Source organism: Limanda limanda, chromosome 16, assembly GCF_963576545.1.
Source record: "Limanda limanda chromosome 16, fLimLim1.1, whole genome shotgun sequence".
Taxonomy (NCBI): Eukaryota; Metazoa; Chordata; class Actinopteri; order Pleuronectiformes; family Pleuronectidae; genus Limanda; species Limanda limanda.
Window position 1 is genome coordinate 19,553,061 of NC_083651.1, and position 22,296 is coordinate 19,575,356.

Below are 22,296 nucleotides of genomic sequence, written 5' to 3' on the forward strand. Positions count from 1 at the left end.
AAACCCATTACCCTGGTAGTGCTTTTAATAAAGCACCAACAGTCAAACTAAGTCAGTGAGGTGTGTCAGCTCTACTGTTGCTGTAAGGACACAGACAAAAAGGATAATACAAGTTTGGATCGAGATCTGAATAGAACAAAGGTTTTCCCAAATTACTGTACATACTGCTATAAACCTTTCTTGATGCAGACAGTGATTGTTTCACAAGAGTGAATGCATTATTTAAGCATACAAAGCTGGTGATTACATAGTCTTAATTCTTAGCATTGGTTTTGAGCAGTGTTAAATCTCTAATCTTACTGCTTCAGGAAAACTGTAGTAAACCCCAAAACAGAAAGTCTGGAAATATTTTCATGTGATTGTTGCGGATATTCTGTGTCTATGTGGCAAAGTAAACCATTTAAAACTGCTACAAGCAGGTTAAAGACAAACACATGCTGATTTCCCTAGGGTCTGACAAACTCAAGCTGTTTCTGTGTGAGAGAACATTTAAATCCAGGCTTCCCACTCCTTATTTGTTCCTCCTCCTCTCTTCTCCTACTTCAGTTGACCCCTTGGACACAGATGTATAAATAAAGCTCTTTAAAGATCTGACTTGGAAGAACTGACTTTAACCTCTGAAAAAAAAGACCAAATTGCAAGCCTGGAGCTGAAGTGAAAGGCATGTCAAGAAAATGACTACTTTCCCATCACAATCCAATCACAAAAGGCACAAATAAAAAAATTACATGTTTCAGAGTGCACGATATTCAATGGTCAATAGAGTTGCACAAAGAGATGTGTACACGCTGGGAGCTAGGAGGAATTGCAGGATTCACTTGGTGCTGTGTTCTCTGCATTGACAGCAACCCTTTGTTGTGTAAATCCTTTCCCTTTTAGCCTTATTGATCTTCATCAAATGTGGCAGTGCTGCCGGAACTCCTCTACTACTCCCCTCTCTTTGCATCAAGTGGAGTCACCTGGTCATCAAAGCACTGGTCCCGAAGGCTAAATATAGGCCTCGCCCGACCATGACGACAGTTAAATTGAATTCAGTTTGACTCATCTAATTAGTAAACAAACAGGGGACAGGCAGCAACTCTGTCATGGGTTAGCTTTTTGATTTCAGGTCATATGGCTCACTCACACACACACACACACAAACACAATTGTCAATGACACTAAGAATTGGAGGCTGCAGTGGTGAGCTGTAGGAGGAAGTTTGGAAAGTGTGTGTGTCATCAGGTGCATGACACACAAAGAGAGCCTCAGCAGCTATCTGCCACTCACTGGACTTTCAGACTTCCCTGTTTCTCTCTCTTCATGATGGACAGGGTGGAGTCAGCACAGGCTGTATATCTGAGTTCACTGCAACAGAGATGCAGCAGTTCATCCAGACAAGCCCTCCAGACTTTGCTGTAAAATGTGGGAACGGTTCCTCCTTGTAGTACAAATACAGCAACATGCACACTGTTCAACTTGATTTACGCTGGGGGATGAAATAATCACCCAGAAACCCAACACCACAGAACACACAATCAACGCACACCAATCTGGATATTAGGACTCAAATACACACACAAACATAAACACAAATGTGTGTTTAATCCCATGAAACGCTTCATGTAAAGTAGAAAATAGAAAGGTTCTGACAGTTGGGCTCTCAAACTTGGTTGTCTAATGAGCTTCTTGGGCAAAGACAAAGGCGACAGAGAGGCGACATGAGAGGAATGGACATCTGATATTCAACAACTGCGCTATGACATCATCATAGGGTGAGTCCACCACAGTCACAAACATCAACCACAGGCTGCAGAGGCCTGTGACCCCTATGGCAAGAATGCTGTGAGCTGGAGCACAAAGACGTGACAAATGGTGTGGCTATGTATGTGTGTGTGTGTGTGTGTGTGTGTGTGTGTGTGTGTGTGTGTGTGTGGTGTTATATTAGATTACAGGTCCGCTTAAAGTTTGAACTGCTTCATTGTTCTTCCCCAAGAGCCTGGGATTCCACAAGTAACACTATGTAAAAAAGGTTATTCACCACGTCTGTGTTGACATGCAGCAAAACTGCTCAATGCACTGAGAACCTGGTGTATTTAAAACAAAGCATCCAGTAGCCACAAACTGTTCACGGATCAGGATTTCACAGATTTTCTCTTCAATTTATTAATGTATTATCACATTTGTAAATTAACCCAAGCAACTTTATCGGCACTTATCAGACATCATATATGCCAATACTAATATATCTGTGATAGGCCAACTGGCAGATTAAACCAGTCAACCGATATATCGGTCAGGCTCCAGTAAAAACATCTGTGTTCGTGCTAATGCCAGAGAAAACATCACAGTGATTACTTTAGACTTTGAACTCACATATGTGAAACCAAATTCATACATCATTACTCAGGTATGAAGATTGGATGCAATCTCCTTAGATAGTAACTCCAACGTTAAAAAGTCATGAAAGCATGGAAAGTTAATAGAAACTGAAGACATGGTGTTAGTTATCTTTTCGTGGCTACAGGGGAATAAAAAGAACATAAGAATATAAGGCTTCACACATGCCATGAGGGATTTGCTTGGTAAAAACCTGTGACTAAGTTTGATCAAAAGATCTCTTCAAACACTGTAAAGAAAACTTCAGAAAGGAAGGAAAGTGGGATGAAATGAGAAGTAGGTCTTAAAAGTATAGCACCAAGCATTACTGACATTATTTTACAACTTCTCTCTAAAAGACATTAAGTTCTTGGTTGTTAAATGCTAAAAGTGTTTCCACAATTTGTCAATCATGCCTTGGGAGCTTTACACATAGTCTTAACTTGCCCCTGCTTCGTGTCACTGCTTTCTTTCTAGCAATCCAGGTACCTCCTGATTAACACACTGGGGAAAGTCTCTGGAGAGCAACAGCAGCAGAGCTCATCTTAAACCGTCTGTTCGCTGTCGTAGCACACAGGCTGAAAACATATTTTCTGGTATGTGAGCCGAGTCTGCCAAGTTAAGTTTTATATCTAAAAAAAGCCTGGCTTTAACCCCATAAAAAAAAAAAAAGTTTTGCTCTGTTCCTTCCCTCCCGTATTCTACTGGGACACCTAAGGGAATGAGGTGGAGGAGGGAAACTTGGCCTTGTTCTCTTAAACGCCCGGGACAACCTGCTATGCTATCTGCGTGTTTTTTGTGTGTAGTCGTGCCCTCCAGCAGTGTTGGGGATTTGGAAACCCCTCTCCTCACGGTTAAGTTGATAGGTCACGGCACATTCCAGACATTTTCTGACTGTTTGTTTTCCACCAGGACGACTCACAATGCAGCCGCTGCTGCTACAAAGCGCGCTGTCGGTCTCTGATGTGCACATTACACCTGAGCAGGCCTCGACATTGATTAAACCAACAAAAAACTCAAAAGCAGCATTACTATAGCTTTTTCAGCCCAGTTAACCATCTGGACTTCTAAAGGCCGGCGCATGCTTCTGCGTTTTCACGGGAACGGAGACGCAAGAGCCCTTCCGGGCCCCTCACGGCCCTTCCTACGTCCTTACGTGCTTCGGCCAATTTTTCTAACTAGACGGCAAAGCCCCGCAAGCGTCACCCGGCCGCGAGGGCTGTGATTGGTCTGCTGACTACATAATTTCCGGAGTCGCATTTCCGGTTCATGCCCGGAAACCACGGAAGATTTAGAAGAACGAATATGGACCAGATAGAAGAGCGATTGGCAGAAGAGATCCGACACTATGTCCACTAGTATAACCCGTCACTAACCGGCGGATTTTTCCGCCAGAAAAAGGCTCTGCGGAGCCGCCGTGTTGATGTAAATAAATCGCTCTTCTTCGTGCAACACACGAAGAAGAGCCGACTTCGACAAAAAACATTACTGCGCCTAGTGTTCTGGCGGGGAATTGCATGGCAACACGCGCAACGGTTGGAGAACCATGAATGACAACGAGTCCTGCGTTACAGCTGCGTGCCTGCGGGCCCCTGACAACGCAGAAGCATGCGCCGGCCTTTAGCCCTCTGCAGTGCTTCCTCCATACATTCACTGAGGACTGCTTGTTGAACAGCTGCTGTTACAGCTAACTTCAGTGAACTACCCTGCCCTGTCACATCGAACAGGCTGACCCCTGCTTGCTCCCGGCTGAGGAGGGTCAAGAGAAGCTAATAAGTGTTGATTCCACTGACCAGTACATCATTACACCACCTTTCTGGAATGAGTTATCACACATTTTAGAAAACCTCTGCCAAACAGTCCCCCTAAAGCTGCAGTAGGTAGGTTGATAGAACAATAGATGATTGATGAGAGAGATGAGGGCAGATGCACTCACTTCATGTGATCTACGCACGTATTATTGTTCTCATTGGCCAACTCTCTTTTAGACACAAGTCTTCTACTTACACTGTATTTTATTCAAGTGTTAAATCAAATCCAATATTACGCATGACGACTAGAGAAAGATTTAATAAAACAGAGTAATGAGCAGAAAGAAAGAAATACAATAAAGGAATATTGATGAATTTTCACCTTGGGCTGTGAATAAAATGCATGGAACATATCCCTGCACAGCTGAGTGACCTCAACCCTGCAACCCCCTCCCACCCTCTGTAAGCACATCACTCTGTACCTTGAAAACACTGCAGTACAAATGTTGTGAGCGTACTGTACTAATGCAGCAAACATAAATAATAGAAAACAAGCCCTTGGAGTCAACTCGTTATCTGTCATATACAGTATATTGTATTTGTAATTCACAGCATTTAGACTGATCTAAAGAAGCCTCTGTGTTTCACACATAGTCCAGATTGAGCTACGGTTTTGGCTGCTGAGCCCCCGACTCCAACCAGATGGTCACAGACCGGGTGAGCAATCAAAGACACACACACACACACACAGGTGGGTGGGCACGGGCAGAAGAGAATCTACACCAGAAAGTTGATGGAGGCAGAACAAAAGCCTTGCTGGGTCCAAGAGTGTGGTGCACAGAGTAGCGCAGACTCTGTAATGTGCCCTTGAAACGTGGCATGTGGCTTGTTTGGTCAGCAGATCTCCCTTCCATCAGCGCCCGCTACGGTGCCTTGCTCTCCACTGCACATGACATCCCGCTTGCTGCAAGGACGTTAACAGTGTAGCCATGCACTCGCACAGAACCTGGCAACCATGAAAATAAAGACACTTTTAAGTGTAAAAAGCAGCATGGTGGTGCAGAAATTAGCACTGTCGCATCACAGCAAGAAGGTTCTCGGTTTCTAATCCCACTTAGGTCGGGGTCTTTCCGTGCTGAGTTTGCATGTGCTGGCTGTGTCTTGATTTAAAAGGTTATGGGAATACTACAAGGAAAAAAATAGAGTTTCTAAAAGCTTTTCTTAAAACTTTTAAAGTATTGAGCATTGGCTGCTGCCACAGATTTGTTCATGATCTGGGGTTTCAATAAATTTAATACACACAACAAGCTGACAAATATTTTCATATTATGTGGCAAACAATGTTTAATTGCTAAATAAATGTGAGTAGTAATAATTTCTTGTTATTTGTTTTTCTAACTATTGGACTATTTGGCATTGCAAAAACAATGGATCAATACATGTGAAATTGATATACGTAATGTTTTTTTCTTTACGTTAAATTGAATTTATAGCTAGCAGGTCCACCTCTGACACCAGTAATAAAACTTAATAGGTGTCAATCAGACTACACCGTTCCAGGGAGAAAGATATTTATTTACAGGCAATTTTTCTTTCTTACACAGTATATTGTAGAACACTGATGTTTTTGTAGGTGTCTGGCAGTGTAATCGTAATGAGCAACAATTTCTACCATGCTGTTGGAAATGCTTCTCTGTCTTCATACTTAAATAAACACATGGAAGAAAAGATACATTTCTAGATATTACATTCCCACACTGCAAACCGTGGCTCCAATAAAAGCAGAGACAGGATGCTGAAGAACTGTAAAGAAAAGAAACAGGCAGAAACGACAATAACAGGCACTCTCTGGATATAAGTGTCATTAAAATGAAACACAGTTCTGTGGTGTATAAATAGGGAGGAGCACATCAACAAAGCAGCAAGAGGCACAACCCAAAAATAAGTAAATGCACTGAAAACCACTCATGCACACACTTACATGTGCACATATACATGCAGCAGCATAAGAGAGGAGCACACGAATCTGAGGCTCTCCTCCGCTCTGAGGCACACCCTTGAAATATTTATGACCCTCCACCTTCTCTGCTCCACTACGGCAGGGGCACAACATAGCTGTCTCTTTATCTCTCAACTGGACTTTGCAGCAGCTACTGGGACCTGCTAGCTCCCTCCAAGGCTCAACATTCTTCTCTGTTGGATCCCATTACAGAGCTAACCAGCAGCCACGTACAAAGTTCTTTCAGCAATCGCCCCAACTCCTACATGTTCTCAAAGCCCTTAATGCAATGTTATTCTACGGTACATTCGTCAAATGCTTGGTTTTGCTTAACAATAGGCTTGAACTCACACTGGGTGAACCCACTGGAAGTTCTTTCTTCATGATTTATGTGGTGGGAGTGAGTGACCACATAGAGGCGTGAGTCAGGACCACAACCAGGACCAGGGCCAGGCTTTCCTGTACACTCATACTTTCCAAAAGAAAGTTTTAGGAAAGTATTGGCCACCAAATCTATCCACTACCCCCACCTCGTATAGGACCACCACAATGATTCAGGTATAATAGGTATGTTTGCAAAGATATTTGAGGAAACGAAGCCTTCAGCAAATAAAGTTAATCAGTGTTGTGAAAATAGGAAATAAAGGTCCCATATCAGAAAGTGGGTTTCCCTTTTATTATAAAGCAGGTCTAGGTGCTATATAAATACTGTAAGACTATCAAATTGCTCTGTGTGGACTTCAAACTTGATTGCTGAAACAACTATTAACTATTGCAGCCCTGGTTAAAAAAAAACATTCAGCGCTACAGTTGGGTTACAACCATTGACAGCAATAAGATACACACCACTGATCATTACACCATCAAGCCTCTGCCAGTGCCAGGGGTTGACAGGCTTGTGTAAGTGTATTCATCACCATCTTATTACTGCTGTTACCACTTGCCAGCGCACTGCCTGACTGCCTCTTTACCTCCAGGTCCTCAGTGAGGGAGGTTCCACCTTATCTAATCACTGAGATAAGGTGAAACTTTAATGATCTCCATGTTGAAATTGGGTCCCTGCAGGAGCAGTTTCTAGGATAAGAACCAGAACAAATGAAAACTGTGTCTCATTAAACTGACTGGACATTATCACTGCTATGTCAGCATGCATTAACAATACGCAGTAGCCATATTTTGCTAGGTCTTCTTTTAAACACCCAAAAAACGACTCCAATTGTTTTCACAATTAATCCAAATAACCAGAAAGAAGCCTGACAGCCATTAAACTACCAAAAACCGGCCTTGCCCCTCTGTAAATGTTTGCTGAACGTGAGAAAACAAGCACATATGACCAACTAGGGGTTCGCCAGGTTCCCCAGCAAACACAAGCACCAGACTAAAAATGACTTGGTAATCAGAGTGTTTGGAGAGCAACAGAGGAGGACGGAAGACAACCAGGGAATGATAGAGTCCGCCTATGAATTACTCAGCAGACCATTTCTCCCTCTGTCCTCCATGCAGGAGATAATGGGGATCATCCATCTTCTTGGCCTCCTTTTACGCCCCATCGTTTCACCACTCATCTGCATCCAGGTCAGCTGAGAAATAACACAGGTCCTTTCCAATAACTCTGACACCTAGAATTTGGTAGGAGGATAATTTCAGTCGACAAGAATAGTTTGGGGAAAAGCCATGGGATCACGTCTCACGAGGCAGAATCAGGATGTTAGCTGGACAATTGCACAAAGGCCATAAAAACATGAGGGAACCGCTGTGGTTACTTCACATGATAGACTTCTGTGTGTGGGTTTTTCTTCCTCTTAATTCTTCTCATCGTTTTGAAGTGGGCGGGGCTCAGCTGAAAAAGGTGATGTCACACAATTTTCTCAGCACCAATCATCGTTGATGAATATGATGCCCAGTGTTTGGTCATTTTGAATCAAACTGGACAACACTGCACCCACACAATCCTGCTGCTGGACAGTTTCTGACCTTTAAACTCTTAAAGGCCTAGTTTGACATTTTTTTTATTAAATGCCTGTTTTCCCTTTGGAATGATACTATTCTGATGTCTGCTTGGTAAAGGTGTTGCTGGAACTAGCAGCTGGTTAGCTTAGCATAGCATAAAGACTAGAAAATGGGAAACAGCTGATAAGTTGAATCGTAAGACTGCTGGTGATGAAGTGCATAAATTAACTAAGTTATATCTATAAAAGAGTAAACAATGCCTGAAGTTCTGAAACTGAAAAATGTTGAAACTTTGGGTTTGAAAGCTTGAATTGCCTTCATAGGCAGAGAGGAAATGAAAATCTCATTACTTTGTATATGAGTTTTCCTTATTCCAACTGCAGCACTCTTTTGACAGTGTTTCTCCAACACATTTTCAGAGTGTTATTTTGTCACGATCTCCCAGTGCATCAGTTTGCTTTCCAGGTTTGTAAATTTGTAAATGGTTAGTTCTCGGAAACCCGACAGTCAGTGAAAGTAGCCTCGGGGAAAGTATTAACAGAATTAACCGACATGAGCAAGGTTATGTTGGTGAGAGGGGATAAAGGTCGTTTTTTATACATTTTTTGTGAATTGCCCAGCCCTGCCATAGAACAACTAAAAAAAGTTGAGTTATTGACAAAAATAAATGCACATTACAAGTGACATAGAAATAACAACTTGACTAGGTCATAACTGGGTGGTTGATATGCAAGTTCTCATAACCACAAAAATGTATCCGAGGACTGCAGAGTGAAGTACAGAGCCAGAGAAATTGAAAATAAAAGCATCTCTTGAGGAAACACTATTTATTATTACTACAATAAGAGAGACCAGATTGTTTATTTCACACCTCAGCAGGCCTAAGCAGCTGATGCTGGAACACTATCTGGCTGAGCTGTGGACGGTCTCAAACTCATATTAATCAGATCGCTGCTTTGGCTAAACTGCTTAAAATAACATACATGACACAGCTACTCAACCTCATGCATAATACAGCGTTCCTGCACACTCACACACACACCTATTAGCAAACTCTCACTCAGTGAAAAGCTAAGCTGTGTCTCTGTGGAACACAGACGTGTCTGACGTCAAATCCCTGCAAGAAGAGTTCATTGAGAAGGGCACAAAACCTCCGGGATTATCAGGCTCTCATCTCCTTCCAATAAAACAAGTCATCTATTCTATCCCGAGACAGGATGCAAAGGGGGAAGCAACCAAAGGGCATCAGCGTGAGGTGAAGAGTTCACCACGAGATGCAGGAATAGGATTTGAGAGTGAAAAAAATATGTTGATGTTGTTTGGTCTGAAAGAGAATGACTGTCTCTTCTTTGATCGGAAAATAGAGTAAATATGGAGGTGGGGAGGCCTGGAGACAGACACAGAGAGAGACAGTGGGAAAACAGACAACAGAGCATGTCAGAGGAAGAAAAAACAGAAAGAGAAGCAGAAGGCAACAGAGTCCGGGAGATACAGCTATCAGAGCTCCAACATAGCAGGATGTGACATGTGGAGAGCAGGAAGAGGAAACCGGCTCGATATAGATTGGTTTGGTAGCTGCTCCTGAAAACATGTCCATCCCTTTAGGGGCCTCAGTGGCAGTTAATGTGCTTATCAAAGCGTGCACCTTTGCTCTATTCTCAACCGAGGTATGGTGCGACCAAAGGCAACATGGAGAAAGAAAAGATTCAATACAGAACCTAACTTAAACGGCAGTCAGTAGAACAAAACTCCACCAAGGCCGGATAATTCTACATATGTCTGGCTATCATAAAGGGGAAGAAGAAGTTGTACCAAAATATACACAATCGTCAATCTCAACACCTTTGATCTGTCTGATTGTTTCAAGATCTATGCATCATTTCCTGCGAGGTAGAAGATATAATTATATACATGACAGTCACCCGTGAAAATAGAACCTGCTTGTCAGGGGTAACTGTTCAGGATTACAGAGGGTTGTATTACAAGTTGTAGGACGACACTTATTAGATTATGTGGTTGAATTCTTCTCCAGAGTTGGCAAGAAATGGGGTCACCCCCTGGGGTCATGTCCCAAATCTAATCAGACCAAATGTGGGTCATAACTTGATAATGGCTTAAACAAAGGAGCGTAAAACTACATATATTTGTTTAATAAACTCTGTGTAGTGCTGTCTGACGATATGTTTGATAAAGTCCTTCTGACACCATGAAAAAAGGTGTGCGAGTTTCAGTTGACATGTAAAACCAATACAGGCAAATCAGTGACTGGTTATTTAAATGGGGTTCCATGGAGGCAAAAATATGTTGACACGGCTTTGATATTTACATATCTGTTCTGCACATTCAGCTCTGTAAATGCTACACTATAATATAAGAGAAACATAATCACATTTGTCCCTCTGAACAAACGTCAAAGAACGATATGTAATAATAAGTCATATCAATGCACAATGCTTTCTGATTGAACAGCTTCATAATATGAGGGCTTGGTGTGTCTGTCAGCAGTTAAATATGATACAGGATTTGATTATTTTAAATAGAATAGACTCTCAAGGGCTGGGCGATAAAACAATAACAACAATTGTCGCAATTTAAGAAAAGTTATATACACATATATATATATATATATATATATATATATTAGGTATGCGTTGAAGAAGTACAGTCAGATATATAACCCATGTTATTGTGGATAATGCTATCATGGATTATTATATGAGGGATTGTGTTTGCCATCAAGGAAAAGTTTAAAACCACAAATAAAAGTCTGATCTCTTCATGACTGCTGTGAACATATTTATTGTGATTATCTTTTTGGTCATACTACCCAGCACTTAACCTGGACATACCAGATATTCACGCTCAAAAGGCCACTATTGGCTCTTATAATACCGAAGCTCATGGAAGTGGAAGGTCAAGCAGAGGCTACAAGCAACTTGTGCATGACACATGTGCACCTACACACAACCACACGTGTACCGATTAGCAATATCAGCCAAACTGGTGACTTACACAAAACTAACCACGTTGCCATTTTTCACCACAATTCAACTTATCTACTGATCTTTTGATTCGATGGTCAGTAAACCAGTGACATCTGGATCACCAGTTACAGCAGTGAAAAAGTTTTACAGACAAGATCTTTCAAGCAGCTGTGGCCTCAAAGCAAAAAAAAATCTGTTTATGTGGAAAACACATTTTTGATTACTTTTATAATGAACTTTAAGAAGACCAGAAACACTTGAGTGGAAACAGAGGCAGCAGCAGCATGAGGGTGTGTCGGCTCAGTCTGTCTGCGTTCGGGCAGAGAGAGAGCCATCTGATCAGCAGGAGTCTGGACGTGTGCTGGGGGAAACTTCAGGCCAATGGGAGCAGCTCGCCTCCATCAGGGACAGAACAGCACATATGAACCGGTGTGGCTCAGTTTAGTGGGTGAAGCTTTCAGTTTAAGAGGGATGAGGAGGAAACTACAGCAGAAGTTCAGCTGGAGTGATGATGCTGACATGTCGTCAAACAAGCCGAGATAAAGGGCGGTGGTCGTGGCGGCTGTCTCACACACAAACACACACAAACACACACACACACACACACACACACACACACACACGACACCGTTGAAAGCAGGACTACAGCGTGTGTCCCTGGTTCGTGTTGTCCACTCACCCTCGGACAGCTCCAGCTCCAGCTCCGCCAGCTTCTCCCGCACCTCCGCCGGCAGGGTCATCGCGACAGCCGGCAGGGTGGGCTCCAGCATCATCGTCAGCAGCCCAGTGGAGGTCCTCTCTGCCATGGTGGTCCAGTGTGAGGAGGAGGAGGAGGACAACACCACCAGGGATGGAAGACGCTATACACCCTCCTCTTCACTGGGTCTCGGCTCCTGTCTCGCTGCAGCGTCGCGCAGATGTGGGAGAAATGTCTCCGGCCGTCATGACACGGTTAGCCGCCGCGGTGCTAGCGGACACACCTGGCTGCTGGTCTCCATGTCGAGCCCCGGGCCCCCGGCGGTCTGTCTGTGTGTGTGTCCCCTCGTCCCGCTGCGTGTCCCCGGGCACGGTCCTCCTCGGCTGCTGCTCCTCCACTGTGCACGGAACTCATTCAACTCCTCGCCCCGCGCTTCCCACGGCGTTGCATCACAGCAACAGCAGCTCAGGCCGTGCGCGGTCACGAGACACACACACACACACACACACACACACACCCCTCCCTCCTCCCTCTGCGCGTGCTCGTGGGCCTCCTGCCTCTCCATGTGAAGCGTGTCCGCCTCCTGCTGTCCCAGCTCCGGTGCTGCTGCTGCTGGGAGACGCCACTCTACTGGTTACTGTGTGATGGTCCCAATAAACGAGTGTTTCAGTTGACACGTTAAACAAATACAGGTTAAATAAATGAGGGATTTTTTTGTAACGGGGCTAAGTGGAAGTAAAACTATGCTCACAGTAAAGTTTTCATATTTACATAAGCCCCTCTGCACATTCAGCTCCATACATGTTACTTTATAATAACACTTACACATCAAGGCACACTGGTTCTCTAGGGCTGGACAATAAAATTATCGTAGTGTACATTTCCTCGATAGCAATATACCAAAAGTTTAATAGACAGACAGACAGACAGACAGACAGACAGACAGACAGACAGACAGACAGACAGACAGACAGACAGACAGACAGACAGACAGACAGACAGACAGACAGACAGACAGACAGACAGACAGACAGACAGACAGACAGACAGACAGACAGACAGACAGACAGACAGACAGACAGACAGACAGACAGACAGATAGATAGATAGATTATTGATTGATCCTCGGAGAGAAATTAAATTTAATAGCAGCCGGGTATATCAGAATACAATGAAAAACATGGTGAAAATACACAAAAAATAAAATAAAATACACAAGGTGAGGTAAGTCTTAAGACACACTTGAATGAAAGATTAAATGAAAATGAATGGATCTGGAGATCGGAGTGAAGTCCAACATTTTCACTGTGGAATAGACCATTTCAGGATTGTCACTGTAGAAAATAGATCATTTCAGGATACTTCAAAGTACTGTAAAAACACTTTGCTCAATAAGTTCAGAGAGAGACTGATATGCCTGTGTTCAGGAGCTCTCTGACTACCTACATACTGAATATCAAACATTTTTACTGAAAGGATTTGGAGATTTTTCATTTAATATAATCCTGGAAATTCATGCAAAACCTTCTAGTTTATATTCGGTGATCAAATAAATGACACATTGTTCCCATCAACTAGCACAAGGAGTAAGGGTCACTCATTACTCATTAATCAAATCAAACCTCCGGCCTCCTGAACTTTTACTTTGAAGGTGAGCTGTCCTCGTTCAGGTTTAGCCTCTCAGGTTGACTTCCACTTCATGCACAGACCAGGTGAGGCCTCACTACTGCAGGAATCTACAACAACCACAAATCCCTGGATCTTTGCTGCTTAATTTCCAAGCAGTCTGCTGCTGCTTGTTTTTCAACTGAAACTAATATTTCCATCAAATGTTAAAACAGAAGTGATTGTGTTAATGTGCTGGAGAAGGGTTGTATAGGCTGAAAGCCCAAATTGGAAAAGATCATGTCAAAGGGCTAACAGGATAGTCCTGCCCCCTGAACCCGATGATGACACTGACATCATGTGATCCACATCAACATGTAGGTCATTTCACTTTAGCTTTACTGTCAAGTAGCAAACATAAACATTAGCATGGAATCGTAGGAAAGTAAAAGAGAAAAAGCCATGTCAAACACATTTGAAAGTTTTTTATTCACAAAAGTTAGAAACATATAATATTGTAAAATCACATTAAAGGTAATAAATACACCCATTAAAAGCTTCAAATATCAATGGGTATATTGGTATATTGTATATTAAGGTTTTGGCTTTTTTACAAAAGTCAAAAAGCCAAAACCATTAAAAAACCTTGAAAATGGAGCTCAAATCCAAAATAATGAAACACAAAATATATACTAGTGCAAGTTTTATACAGAATGTAGAAAGTTTTCTTGATGCACTTTTTAGCTGCACTATCACACTGAGGTGAAACACATTAAATGATAAAAAGTTACATATGATTGTATAAATAAATAAACCTTTGCAATAAAATGATTTTGTTGTTGATTATGCTGTTATTGTTGTTTAAGTTGTCGATGTATGTGCTGGTGTGTGTGTGGGGTGGAGAGATGTTATGGTGGTGTTACTCTTACTCATTATTATTTATTCCTATGAGAACTTTTGTCCACTGTTAAAGTATTCATAAACATATTTTCTTCTTTGATATTTTTTTTTTAAAGGTGACTGGGTGAGAATTTACAAATATTTAACAAATACACATAAGACATACTTGCACAAAAAAGTTCTTCTGTGACATTCACAAAAAATTGTTGTTTTGAGTTAAAACAACCAGTAGGTGTCTCTGTATACACAGTTAAAAAAAAAGCAGGAGTGTACTCACCACGCACCACCGTCTTGTTAAGCACTCCTTTGTGCCCCTGTCCATTACTGTCTCACATAATAATACAAAATATGTATATGTTAACATTATCAATCTCTTTAAGTGCATCTACCCATATCTCATTATGGGGAGTTGAATGAACATGATTGTACAACATCCTCTATTGCAAGTAAAGATCTTTCCGGAGAGTATGTTTCAGATCAATGTGGTAGTTTGCTGCAGGATTCTTTTCGTTGTGATCAAAGATTGCCCAATTCACCTCGGTGTGAATATCAACAAGCTTATTCCTGTCAGACCATAAACAAGACAACAGTTAGCACAATGGTTGTAGTATAAAGCTTATATTGAAACTTTCTGATAATAGACAAAAGCTGAGAATTTGCCTCTACCTCTTTCGGACTTTGAGCAAGGAATCTGTCAGAGCCTTCAGGTACATGGAGCGATGATGTCCTTGCTCCAGTTGACGTTCGTCCGTACAGGAGTGGCTCCAGAACACGTCTGCATCTGTGGGGATAATATCATGTCTGGGCGGCCCATGACAACCGTCTGTCTCAAGATCCTCATCCTGATGGTGCATCGCATCGCAGGGCTGGAACTCTGGTCCGTTGTACGTCTGGATGAAGAACAGTTTGGGCTTTCCCGCCATCATGGGGCACGCATCAGCAGTGAAAAGACGTCTGACAGTGTTCAGTTGTAGGCCGTTACTGTGCGTGTCCACACCCAGGAGATGAGTTCCCATGCCACGGCTGATGATGCAACAGACAAAGGCATCGCCTTTGAGGTTCTCTCTGTCTCGGGATATGTCTCTGAGGGTTGAGTAAGTTTCATCCACACTCAGGTACTTGTGGAGCACCACGTTGAAGTGAAGAGCCTTAAATGTTTGTTCCAACATGTCTGAGGGAGCCAAGAAAGATGAAAGAAAAGTTAGGTAGTAGCAGATTAATTTAATGTTGACGGACTCACTGATTAATTTACTAATTATTTAAGCTCTAATTCAAATCAGACATTATCCTTTCGTGGTACGTGTAATTTAATACTTTTTTACTTCAGCACTGTACTTAGATATAAATTTGACATGCATCATACTTGAATCTTTCCATTTTCTGCTATTTTGTACTTGTGACATCTGAAAGTTTGTCTGTTTGTCATGTGCTTGTCTCTTATTTACTATTACTGTTGAAACTGTGTAAAGTTTAAATAAGAACACTTGTGATATGCCTGGGGCCCCTTGCCATGTTTCAGATGTCTACAAGTAGTTAACAGCAAGACCAAAAAGTACTTTCCCCTCTAAACTTCTCATATGATTTAATAGAAATATGGGGCCAAAATTATATGAATCCTCTATTTTTCAAATTATCCTGCCCCATTGTGACCCTTTGGAAGGGACTGAGTCATTAAAGCTGTCAAGTTTCCACCTCACCTTTGCTTACATGTTGATGCAATAGTATTAACAATCTAATAACATCATATAAATATGCCAGTCACGGCCCATTTAATTCCTATTTTTTTGCTGATCATACTCTTGTATTTTTATTTAAGTGGGATTTTACCTACAGCCTTTACTTAGGTAAACGATGTGAACACTTCCTCCACACCTTCCCTGTGGGAACCAACTGTTTGCTTTTTAATCTCACCTCCGTCATTACCCACACAGTCTATGATAACACAGACTCCTCTGGGAGTAGTGTTGAATTTGTAGCGATCCAGTTGACTCTGAAATGCAAAGGAGCAATCAGTTTCACCCATGCATTTATCTAATTAAACACACTGAAAAATACAAACTCCTGTAATGAGAGCAATCCTTACCTGAGCGCTCTGCTCCATGTGTACGGGTGCTGGTATGTTTTCTGTGCCAAATGACAGAAATATGATGATATTAAAAGTCAAATACAATGAGTGACCTGGAGTTTTCCAAGTTTATTTACGGGTTAGCACTGGTAAACCCCATGTGAAACAATAATTGTAATTTCCTCTTTCATCGGTTGGACATGGCATTTTGACCATCTGTGGGAAAAGGCCCTTGTCTTTGAAGTTGCTGTAAATTTTGTATATACAGCCAATCTTACCAGCACGGAGAGACTGTCCTTCTCTGGTTTGCTGCAGAGAATGAGAACTCTGAGGAGTGAGGGGTGTAGACTAAAGAGAAGATGATTTTCAGAAGAATAAGTTTTATGAGAGAGGAAAAATAAACAAAGAAAAAAACTGTTATTTTGTGTACAGTCTAATACTCACAGGAGCTCTGCACCATTCCTGTGGAGATGACTGCTCTTCAGGTGCTCCAGCTGCTGAACATAGACAGAGACTCAGTTAACATTAGTAATAAAATATAGGTCAAAGTACTTTCTGCTCTAATTTCTGGCTAGCCTTTCGTCAGTATGTGCTGCTGGGGTGTATGAATAAATGGAGTTCAAAATAACACTGTGGTGTTGTGGAGGGAGCTGGGAGAGCACCTCCACCTAAACCGGAGGATCAATCAGCGCAGGTGAGAGCTGTTAGCTGCCACAAGGGGAGACTCTCAAGACACTCAGAGAACACTCGGAGACTCAGAGACACTGAGCTGCAAAGCTGCAAAGCTGGTCCCTTTGGGTCCGTTTAATTGTGTTTGTTCACGTGTGTGTGCTTAATAGCAACAGTTCGGTCTCTGGCTGTGTGTGGGAGAGCCCCGTGGCATGGTAAACTACCACAGGCATATTTTATAGGATTAAACCAATTTGCTCCGAGCAAAAAGCTGTTCTGGGAACCTTTTGGAGTTTGTATGAACGGACTGTGGAACCAAAAGGTATTATCCCTCATGTGGGAATCAGATTTGTGGTCCTTGGACATTTTAACTGATGTATGTCCAAGTACTAACCTTTTTGGCAAGTTTGGTTTCAATTTGTTATTTGATGCCATAAAAATAGAGTGAAACATCATGATTGACGGCTGAGACTGACTCGCGATTGGTCGAGCGTGTGTATCATCGAGACTTTGATACTGCAGCTCCATCCCCGATCGCAACTGCATGGACTCTGGCTCCAAATCTTTGCATTCCGGGATATTTTGGCTTTGTTTCTGGAGAGCAAGTGGAGATGCGTCATCCATCTTAACACACAGTCTATGGTCTATATCTATAGATGTGGTATTATCATGCGTCATGGATGAATCTTTTGTTCCTATTTTAGGCACTTCCCCTTAAAAACTTCCCATTTTCACATTTAGTCAAAGTATGCTTTGTTCTTTTCATAAGCTCTGTTAAAATTTGAGCCAGTCACTATTAAAAGGTATCGGTAAAACGGTCTCACCTGACATCTTGTACTTAGTCACTTTTTTGGCGAGGTCTATCCTGCCGATGTTTTTCAAACACTGCTCCACAATGTCGACTCTTTCAGGTGAAACTAGATCCAGCCTCTCAAGTTCACTGATCACATCCAGGAAATTCTGTCAGGGAAAAGAAAGAGGGGGGATGTCAAAAAAACAGAAAGAGAGTCTGAAAGAAACAAAAATTGTGTCAAGTGACGACACCAAAGTCTGGTGTGAAAAAATGAATGAGGTCTGGTTTTGTTTTGACTCATTGGATTCCTCTGTGTGTGTGGGAGGGGGTGCTTTGGTGTCACATTGCCATCACTTGACACCAAAGCTCCCACACACACACGGAAGAATCATATGAACGAAAACAAAACCAGAACTCATTCATTTTTTTCACCTTTGCGTTTTCCATGGTCTCACGAGGCAACGTGCTGCCCATCAAGAACTTCACATTGTTCAGATCATCACTGGCCAAATCCTCACTTATATGAGCCATCAATACTCTGCAGAGAGGGACACGATGATTAGATGAAGACAGATGGATAGAAGGAAAGATACTTTATTGATCCTGGCAGGCCTGGGGGGATCCATAGGCTTCAAACACACATGAAGGACAAGAAAACATTTCAAAATTACGGAGGTGAAGTTAAAGTAAAAGGCTGTGGAGATGGTCAACACTTAATTGAAAATACAAAATAATAAAGCATAATCAAATGATGCCTAGATTAATGTGAGTTTCTCTGGAGGAAATCAATTTTATATCAATAATAAACCCCACTTAATCAAAAGATTTAACCTGAAAACATATTGTGCTTATAGGTAAAAGTGTGTGTTTTAATGGAGGAAAGCCTATCATCAACCAGATCTCACCTGAATGTTGACAGAACCTGTTGACATTTCGGAATCCTCTCCACCTCGGCTCTGCTGATACTACACACCCTCCTCAGGATGTCAAATCGTCTCAGCTGCGACAGGAGCTCCGCAAGGAACAAGTCGCCTCCCTCCTGGCACATCACTTTGGATTTCAGCATCTCCTTCACACAAGCCAGGCTGTAATCCGTGTCCTCGCTTTCACACAAGTAGAAGACTCTCCTGCGCTCACTGCTGTCTAGGGCCTCCGCGATCTGGTTGATGGCCTGGAGCTCGCGTTGGTGTGTGAGAGCCATGGACTCGGGTGGTGGAGGAGGAGCGAGGAGGTCCTGTCTATTAAATATCAACCACGGGTGTAATCAGCTATTTGGGAACCGTAGATCAAACTATACAGAAAATAAACACACACAATATAAATGTAATGGAATGAATGGAACTTACCTTACAGCGGGCAAAGCGACACGGACGCAACTGCGATAAGGGCGAGAGAGGACAAAGTACAAAGAAGTTGATGACGCACCACAAAAAAATCCCTTTAGGGAAGTACCTCTTTCCACAGAGACTAAAACAAAAAACACCCTTTTAATCGTTCACGCCGAGTGACGGAAGATAGTGCACGTACATATATCGTCAATGAGTCTTGGTTAAAGCTTAGTTATCAGGTAAAAATCCTTGATTCGTTCCAGTTCTATAAGACGCCACAACTTACCCTGTGTCGACGTTGAGGTGAAAGTGAAAGTTATCGGGCGTCAGCAATGGAACTCAAATGAATTTAAAGTTGCAGTGTGTATAATTTAGTGACATAAAGTGGGGAATTTGCAGGTTTCAGCGGAATCCCCCCTCTCACCTCATAATCTCCTTATAAACATGACAGAGAACCTGTGGTAGGCTTCAATTTGCATAAAAACTCAAAGGGTGATTAGTATGTCCAGTTTGGGCTACTACAGGAAGGATTTATATATGAAGAGCCCATTCTAGGGTAAATAAAACAACAATTTGTAAGATTTAGATGAAACATACATACTCTTGAAAACACCAACAGGATTATTTTATATTAAAGGCAAGGCAATTTTATTTACAATTTTATTTATTATCTGCATCCAAATCCATGATGACAACTTAAACTGCAGAAGTTGTGGATTCTCATCAGGGATGAATTGTTTATAAGAGAAATCCAGAAAGATTTCAATTGCTCAAAACATTTAGAGCCTATTCATTATCAAGAATTAAAAAGGTGTGGGGGGGGGAACACCATCCAATGACATTTTTGACAGCCAGCAACTCAAGCTGATCAATGAAGCAATTGGTAAAGGAGTTTCAAACAATCATTAAAGCCATTATTTACAGGCAGTCTTTATAAAGGGTGCCTTTGAGCATCACAGTTAGCAATGCATTGATTAATTGATTAGTCAATGGACAAATTCAATGATCAGTAACTCTCTCGAGAATTGATTAACCATTTAAAAAATGTGAGTATTTGCTTTTCCTCTTTGTCATATGTGACGGTGCTTTAAATACCTTTTTTTATTTGCTGGTCAGACAAAAGTACAAATGACAGACATCACTTTGGACTTTGACTGTGCCAGTGTAAATGACACTTTTCACTATTTGAAAAAACAGGAACAAAGTATTTATTGAATTAATAATCATCATCATTGATAATTAAAAACATTAGATGCAGAGCAAGGCACAACAAATGAAACAATTATGTATTAATCAAAAACCCTAACCCTATTTCAAGAGAGATCCTGACCATGCAGTCGGATCTAATCTCATTTGAACAGTTTGTTATTTAACGTACAGGTGCCCTAAAACTGAGATTCTGTGTTTTCAGATAGTCGTGAACGCATCACGGCTGCTCCCCCCTGCCTCCTGCGTATCACAGCAGCGTCCTCACTTCCGCCCGGCTCTGACCAATCACGTGGCTCCGTGGCCTCGGCAGCAGCAGCAGCGTTGCAGTGTGGGGGATCGGAGAGAGAGAGAGAGAGAGAGGTAGTCACTGGAAGGGAGAGACTCGACCTGGGTGACCGCTCCGGACGACCAGCACCCCCGCTACCCAACGACACACTCACCGGCAGACCAGCAGCCTCGGTCCGGGTGAGTGTTTGACTCGTCGCCGGTGGTCGTGTAGTCGCAGGGGTCGGGGGCTGCTGCCGCTGAGTTGGAACATCATGAGAAGTGTTTGTGTGGATGTGAAGGTAGAGACCCCGCGGGGCGAGGAGGCTCCAGCGGGCTGGCCACTCCACCGGAGCCGCTGGGCAGACGCCTCGGCTCCGGTGGGGTGAGTCGCCCCGGCCTAGTCACGACCCAGTCTCGACCGGTGGGGAACCGGGGGGGGGTGCTAGCGGCATGCGAGCCGAGCTAAAGGTGGCTAGCGCTGACGTCCAGGTCGAGGCTTCGTGGCAGAGTCCTCTCAGACGCTAGCTAGTGGGGAACCAGCCGGCTAGCGGAGCTGCTGCGCACACACACGTCCAGGGAACACGTAGTTTGACTCAGCCCCCCCTACACACACACACACACACACACGCACACACACACACACACACACACACACACACACACACACACTTCAACCTAAAAACACACACACACACAATATTTACACCGCGACACGTTTTGAGGGAACTCAACAAAAAAACGCTGCAGCAAAAGACACGTTGCTTTCAAAAACGATGGGCGGAAATGTACCTTGCAGTCAGAGGGTTCTTTTATAACTTTTTTTCCTATGTTTACCTCATTTGAGTAGAGATTTAAAGGTTCAGTTTGTAGAATGTAGTGGTGAAGTTGCAGGTGGACATCCCTCACCTCACCCCCCCCCCCCTGCTCCAAACCTATAGAGAGAACCTGTGGAAGCCTTCAGTTGACATAAAAAACTAAAAAGGTGTTTAGATTGTCCAGTTTGGATGACTGTAAAAAAACAAACATGGCAGCCTCCGTAGAGAGGACCCGCTCACTATGTAAATATAAAGGGTCCATTCAAGGGTAAAGAAAACAACAATTCATACAATATATATGACACACACTAGTGAAAACATCTCTAGGATTATTTTATGTTCTCTTTCTGCCAATAGATCCCTTTCACCTAAATCTGACACACTGGATATTTTTCAGGGTTGGTTGATCATTCATTTCGTCTTGTATAACAAAATGAGCTCACCTGTCACCTTGGTCGTTGACTTCTGTGATTGTTTTTGTAAGTAATCATCATCACGCCATGTCTTTGAGTTTGCAGCTGTAACATCGTGATTCAAATAATCACCACATACGTATGGTTATCTATAAGAATATGTGCATGTTCAATAACTTGTGCCATACTCTTATAATTCGCCTAATTGATGCGCCATCAGTGGAGCAGCATCAAGGTCGGAGCCTGGTGTTTCTTCAGCTTTTCAAACAAGAGTTGAGACATAGCTACCAGGCTGAAACAAAAATTTCAGCCAGGTAGCTATGTCCTAGAATGGTGCCTTTATACCTGCACTATTTGGCTAAATACAAGGTCTCACTCTTTGCCCCATAGACTTGATTTGAAGATGGGCAACATAACAGCCCCTGATCGTTACTGCGCAGACTCTGGTTCATATCCAGGATATTCATTTTTGTAAAAGAGGTAGATATGCCTT

At 42.5% G+C, this 22,296-nt stretch overlaps 3 protein-coding genes across 5 annotated transcripts in view; 1 reads left to right on the forward strand and 2 right to left on the reverse strand.

Moving 5' to 3' along the window:
• Nucleotides 1-11,908, reverse strand: part of dip2a (disco-interacting protein 2 homolog A) — a 71,558-nt gene extending 59,650 nt beyond the window's left edge. The window contains exon 1 of the mRNA XM_061089098.1: nt 11,722-11,908. Coding sequence (XP_060945081.1) covers nt 11,722-11,848 — 127 coding nt within the window. The 5' untranslated portion in view covers nt 11,849-11,908. The remainder of the gene's footprint in view (nt 1-11,721) is intronic.
• Nucleotides 11,909-13,887: 1,979 nt separating this feature from the next.
• Nucleotides 13,888-19,428, reverse strand: LOC133021461 (CASP8 and FADD-like apoptosis regulator). Of its 2 annotated transcripts, XM_061088321.1 has the most exons (11): nt 19,386-19,428; nt 19,118-19,147; nt 18,677-19,009; nt 18,204-18,309; nt 17,803-17,938; nt 16,754-16,806; nt 16,588-16,657; nt 16,328-16,368; nt 16,156-16,234; nt 14,911-15,415; nt 13,888-14,808 (listed from the first exon to the last, which is right to left on the reverse strand). In XM_061088321.1, the coding sequence occupies exons 3-11, from the start codon at nt 18,970-18,972 to the stop codon at nt 14,682-14,684; spliced, it is 1,413 nt and encodes a 470-aa protein (XP_060944304.1). In that variant the 5' UTR covers nt 18,973-19,009; nt 19,118-19,147; nt 19,386-19,428; the 3' UTR covers nt 13,888-14,681. The 2 variants fall into 2 exon arrangements, with proteins under 2 accessions (XP_060944304.1, XP_060944303.1); XM_061088320.1 differs by lacking the exon at nt 19,386-19,428 and having other exon boundaries at nt 13,889-14,808; nt 16,754-16,803; nt 19,118-19,375.
• A 1,207-nt stretch (nt 19,429-20,635) lies between these two features.
• LOC133021314 (hyccin 2-like) overlaps nt 20,636-22,296 on the forward strand; it is a 39,505-nt gene continuing 37,844 nt past the window's right edge. For both annotated transcript variants that reach the window (XM_061088096.1, XM_061088094.1), the window contains exon 1: nt 20,636-20,773. The gene's annotated coding sequence lies outside the window, so the exon portion shown is untranslated. The remainder of the gene's footprint in view (nt 20,774-22,296) is intronic.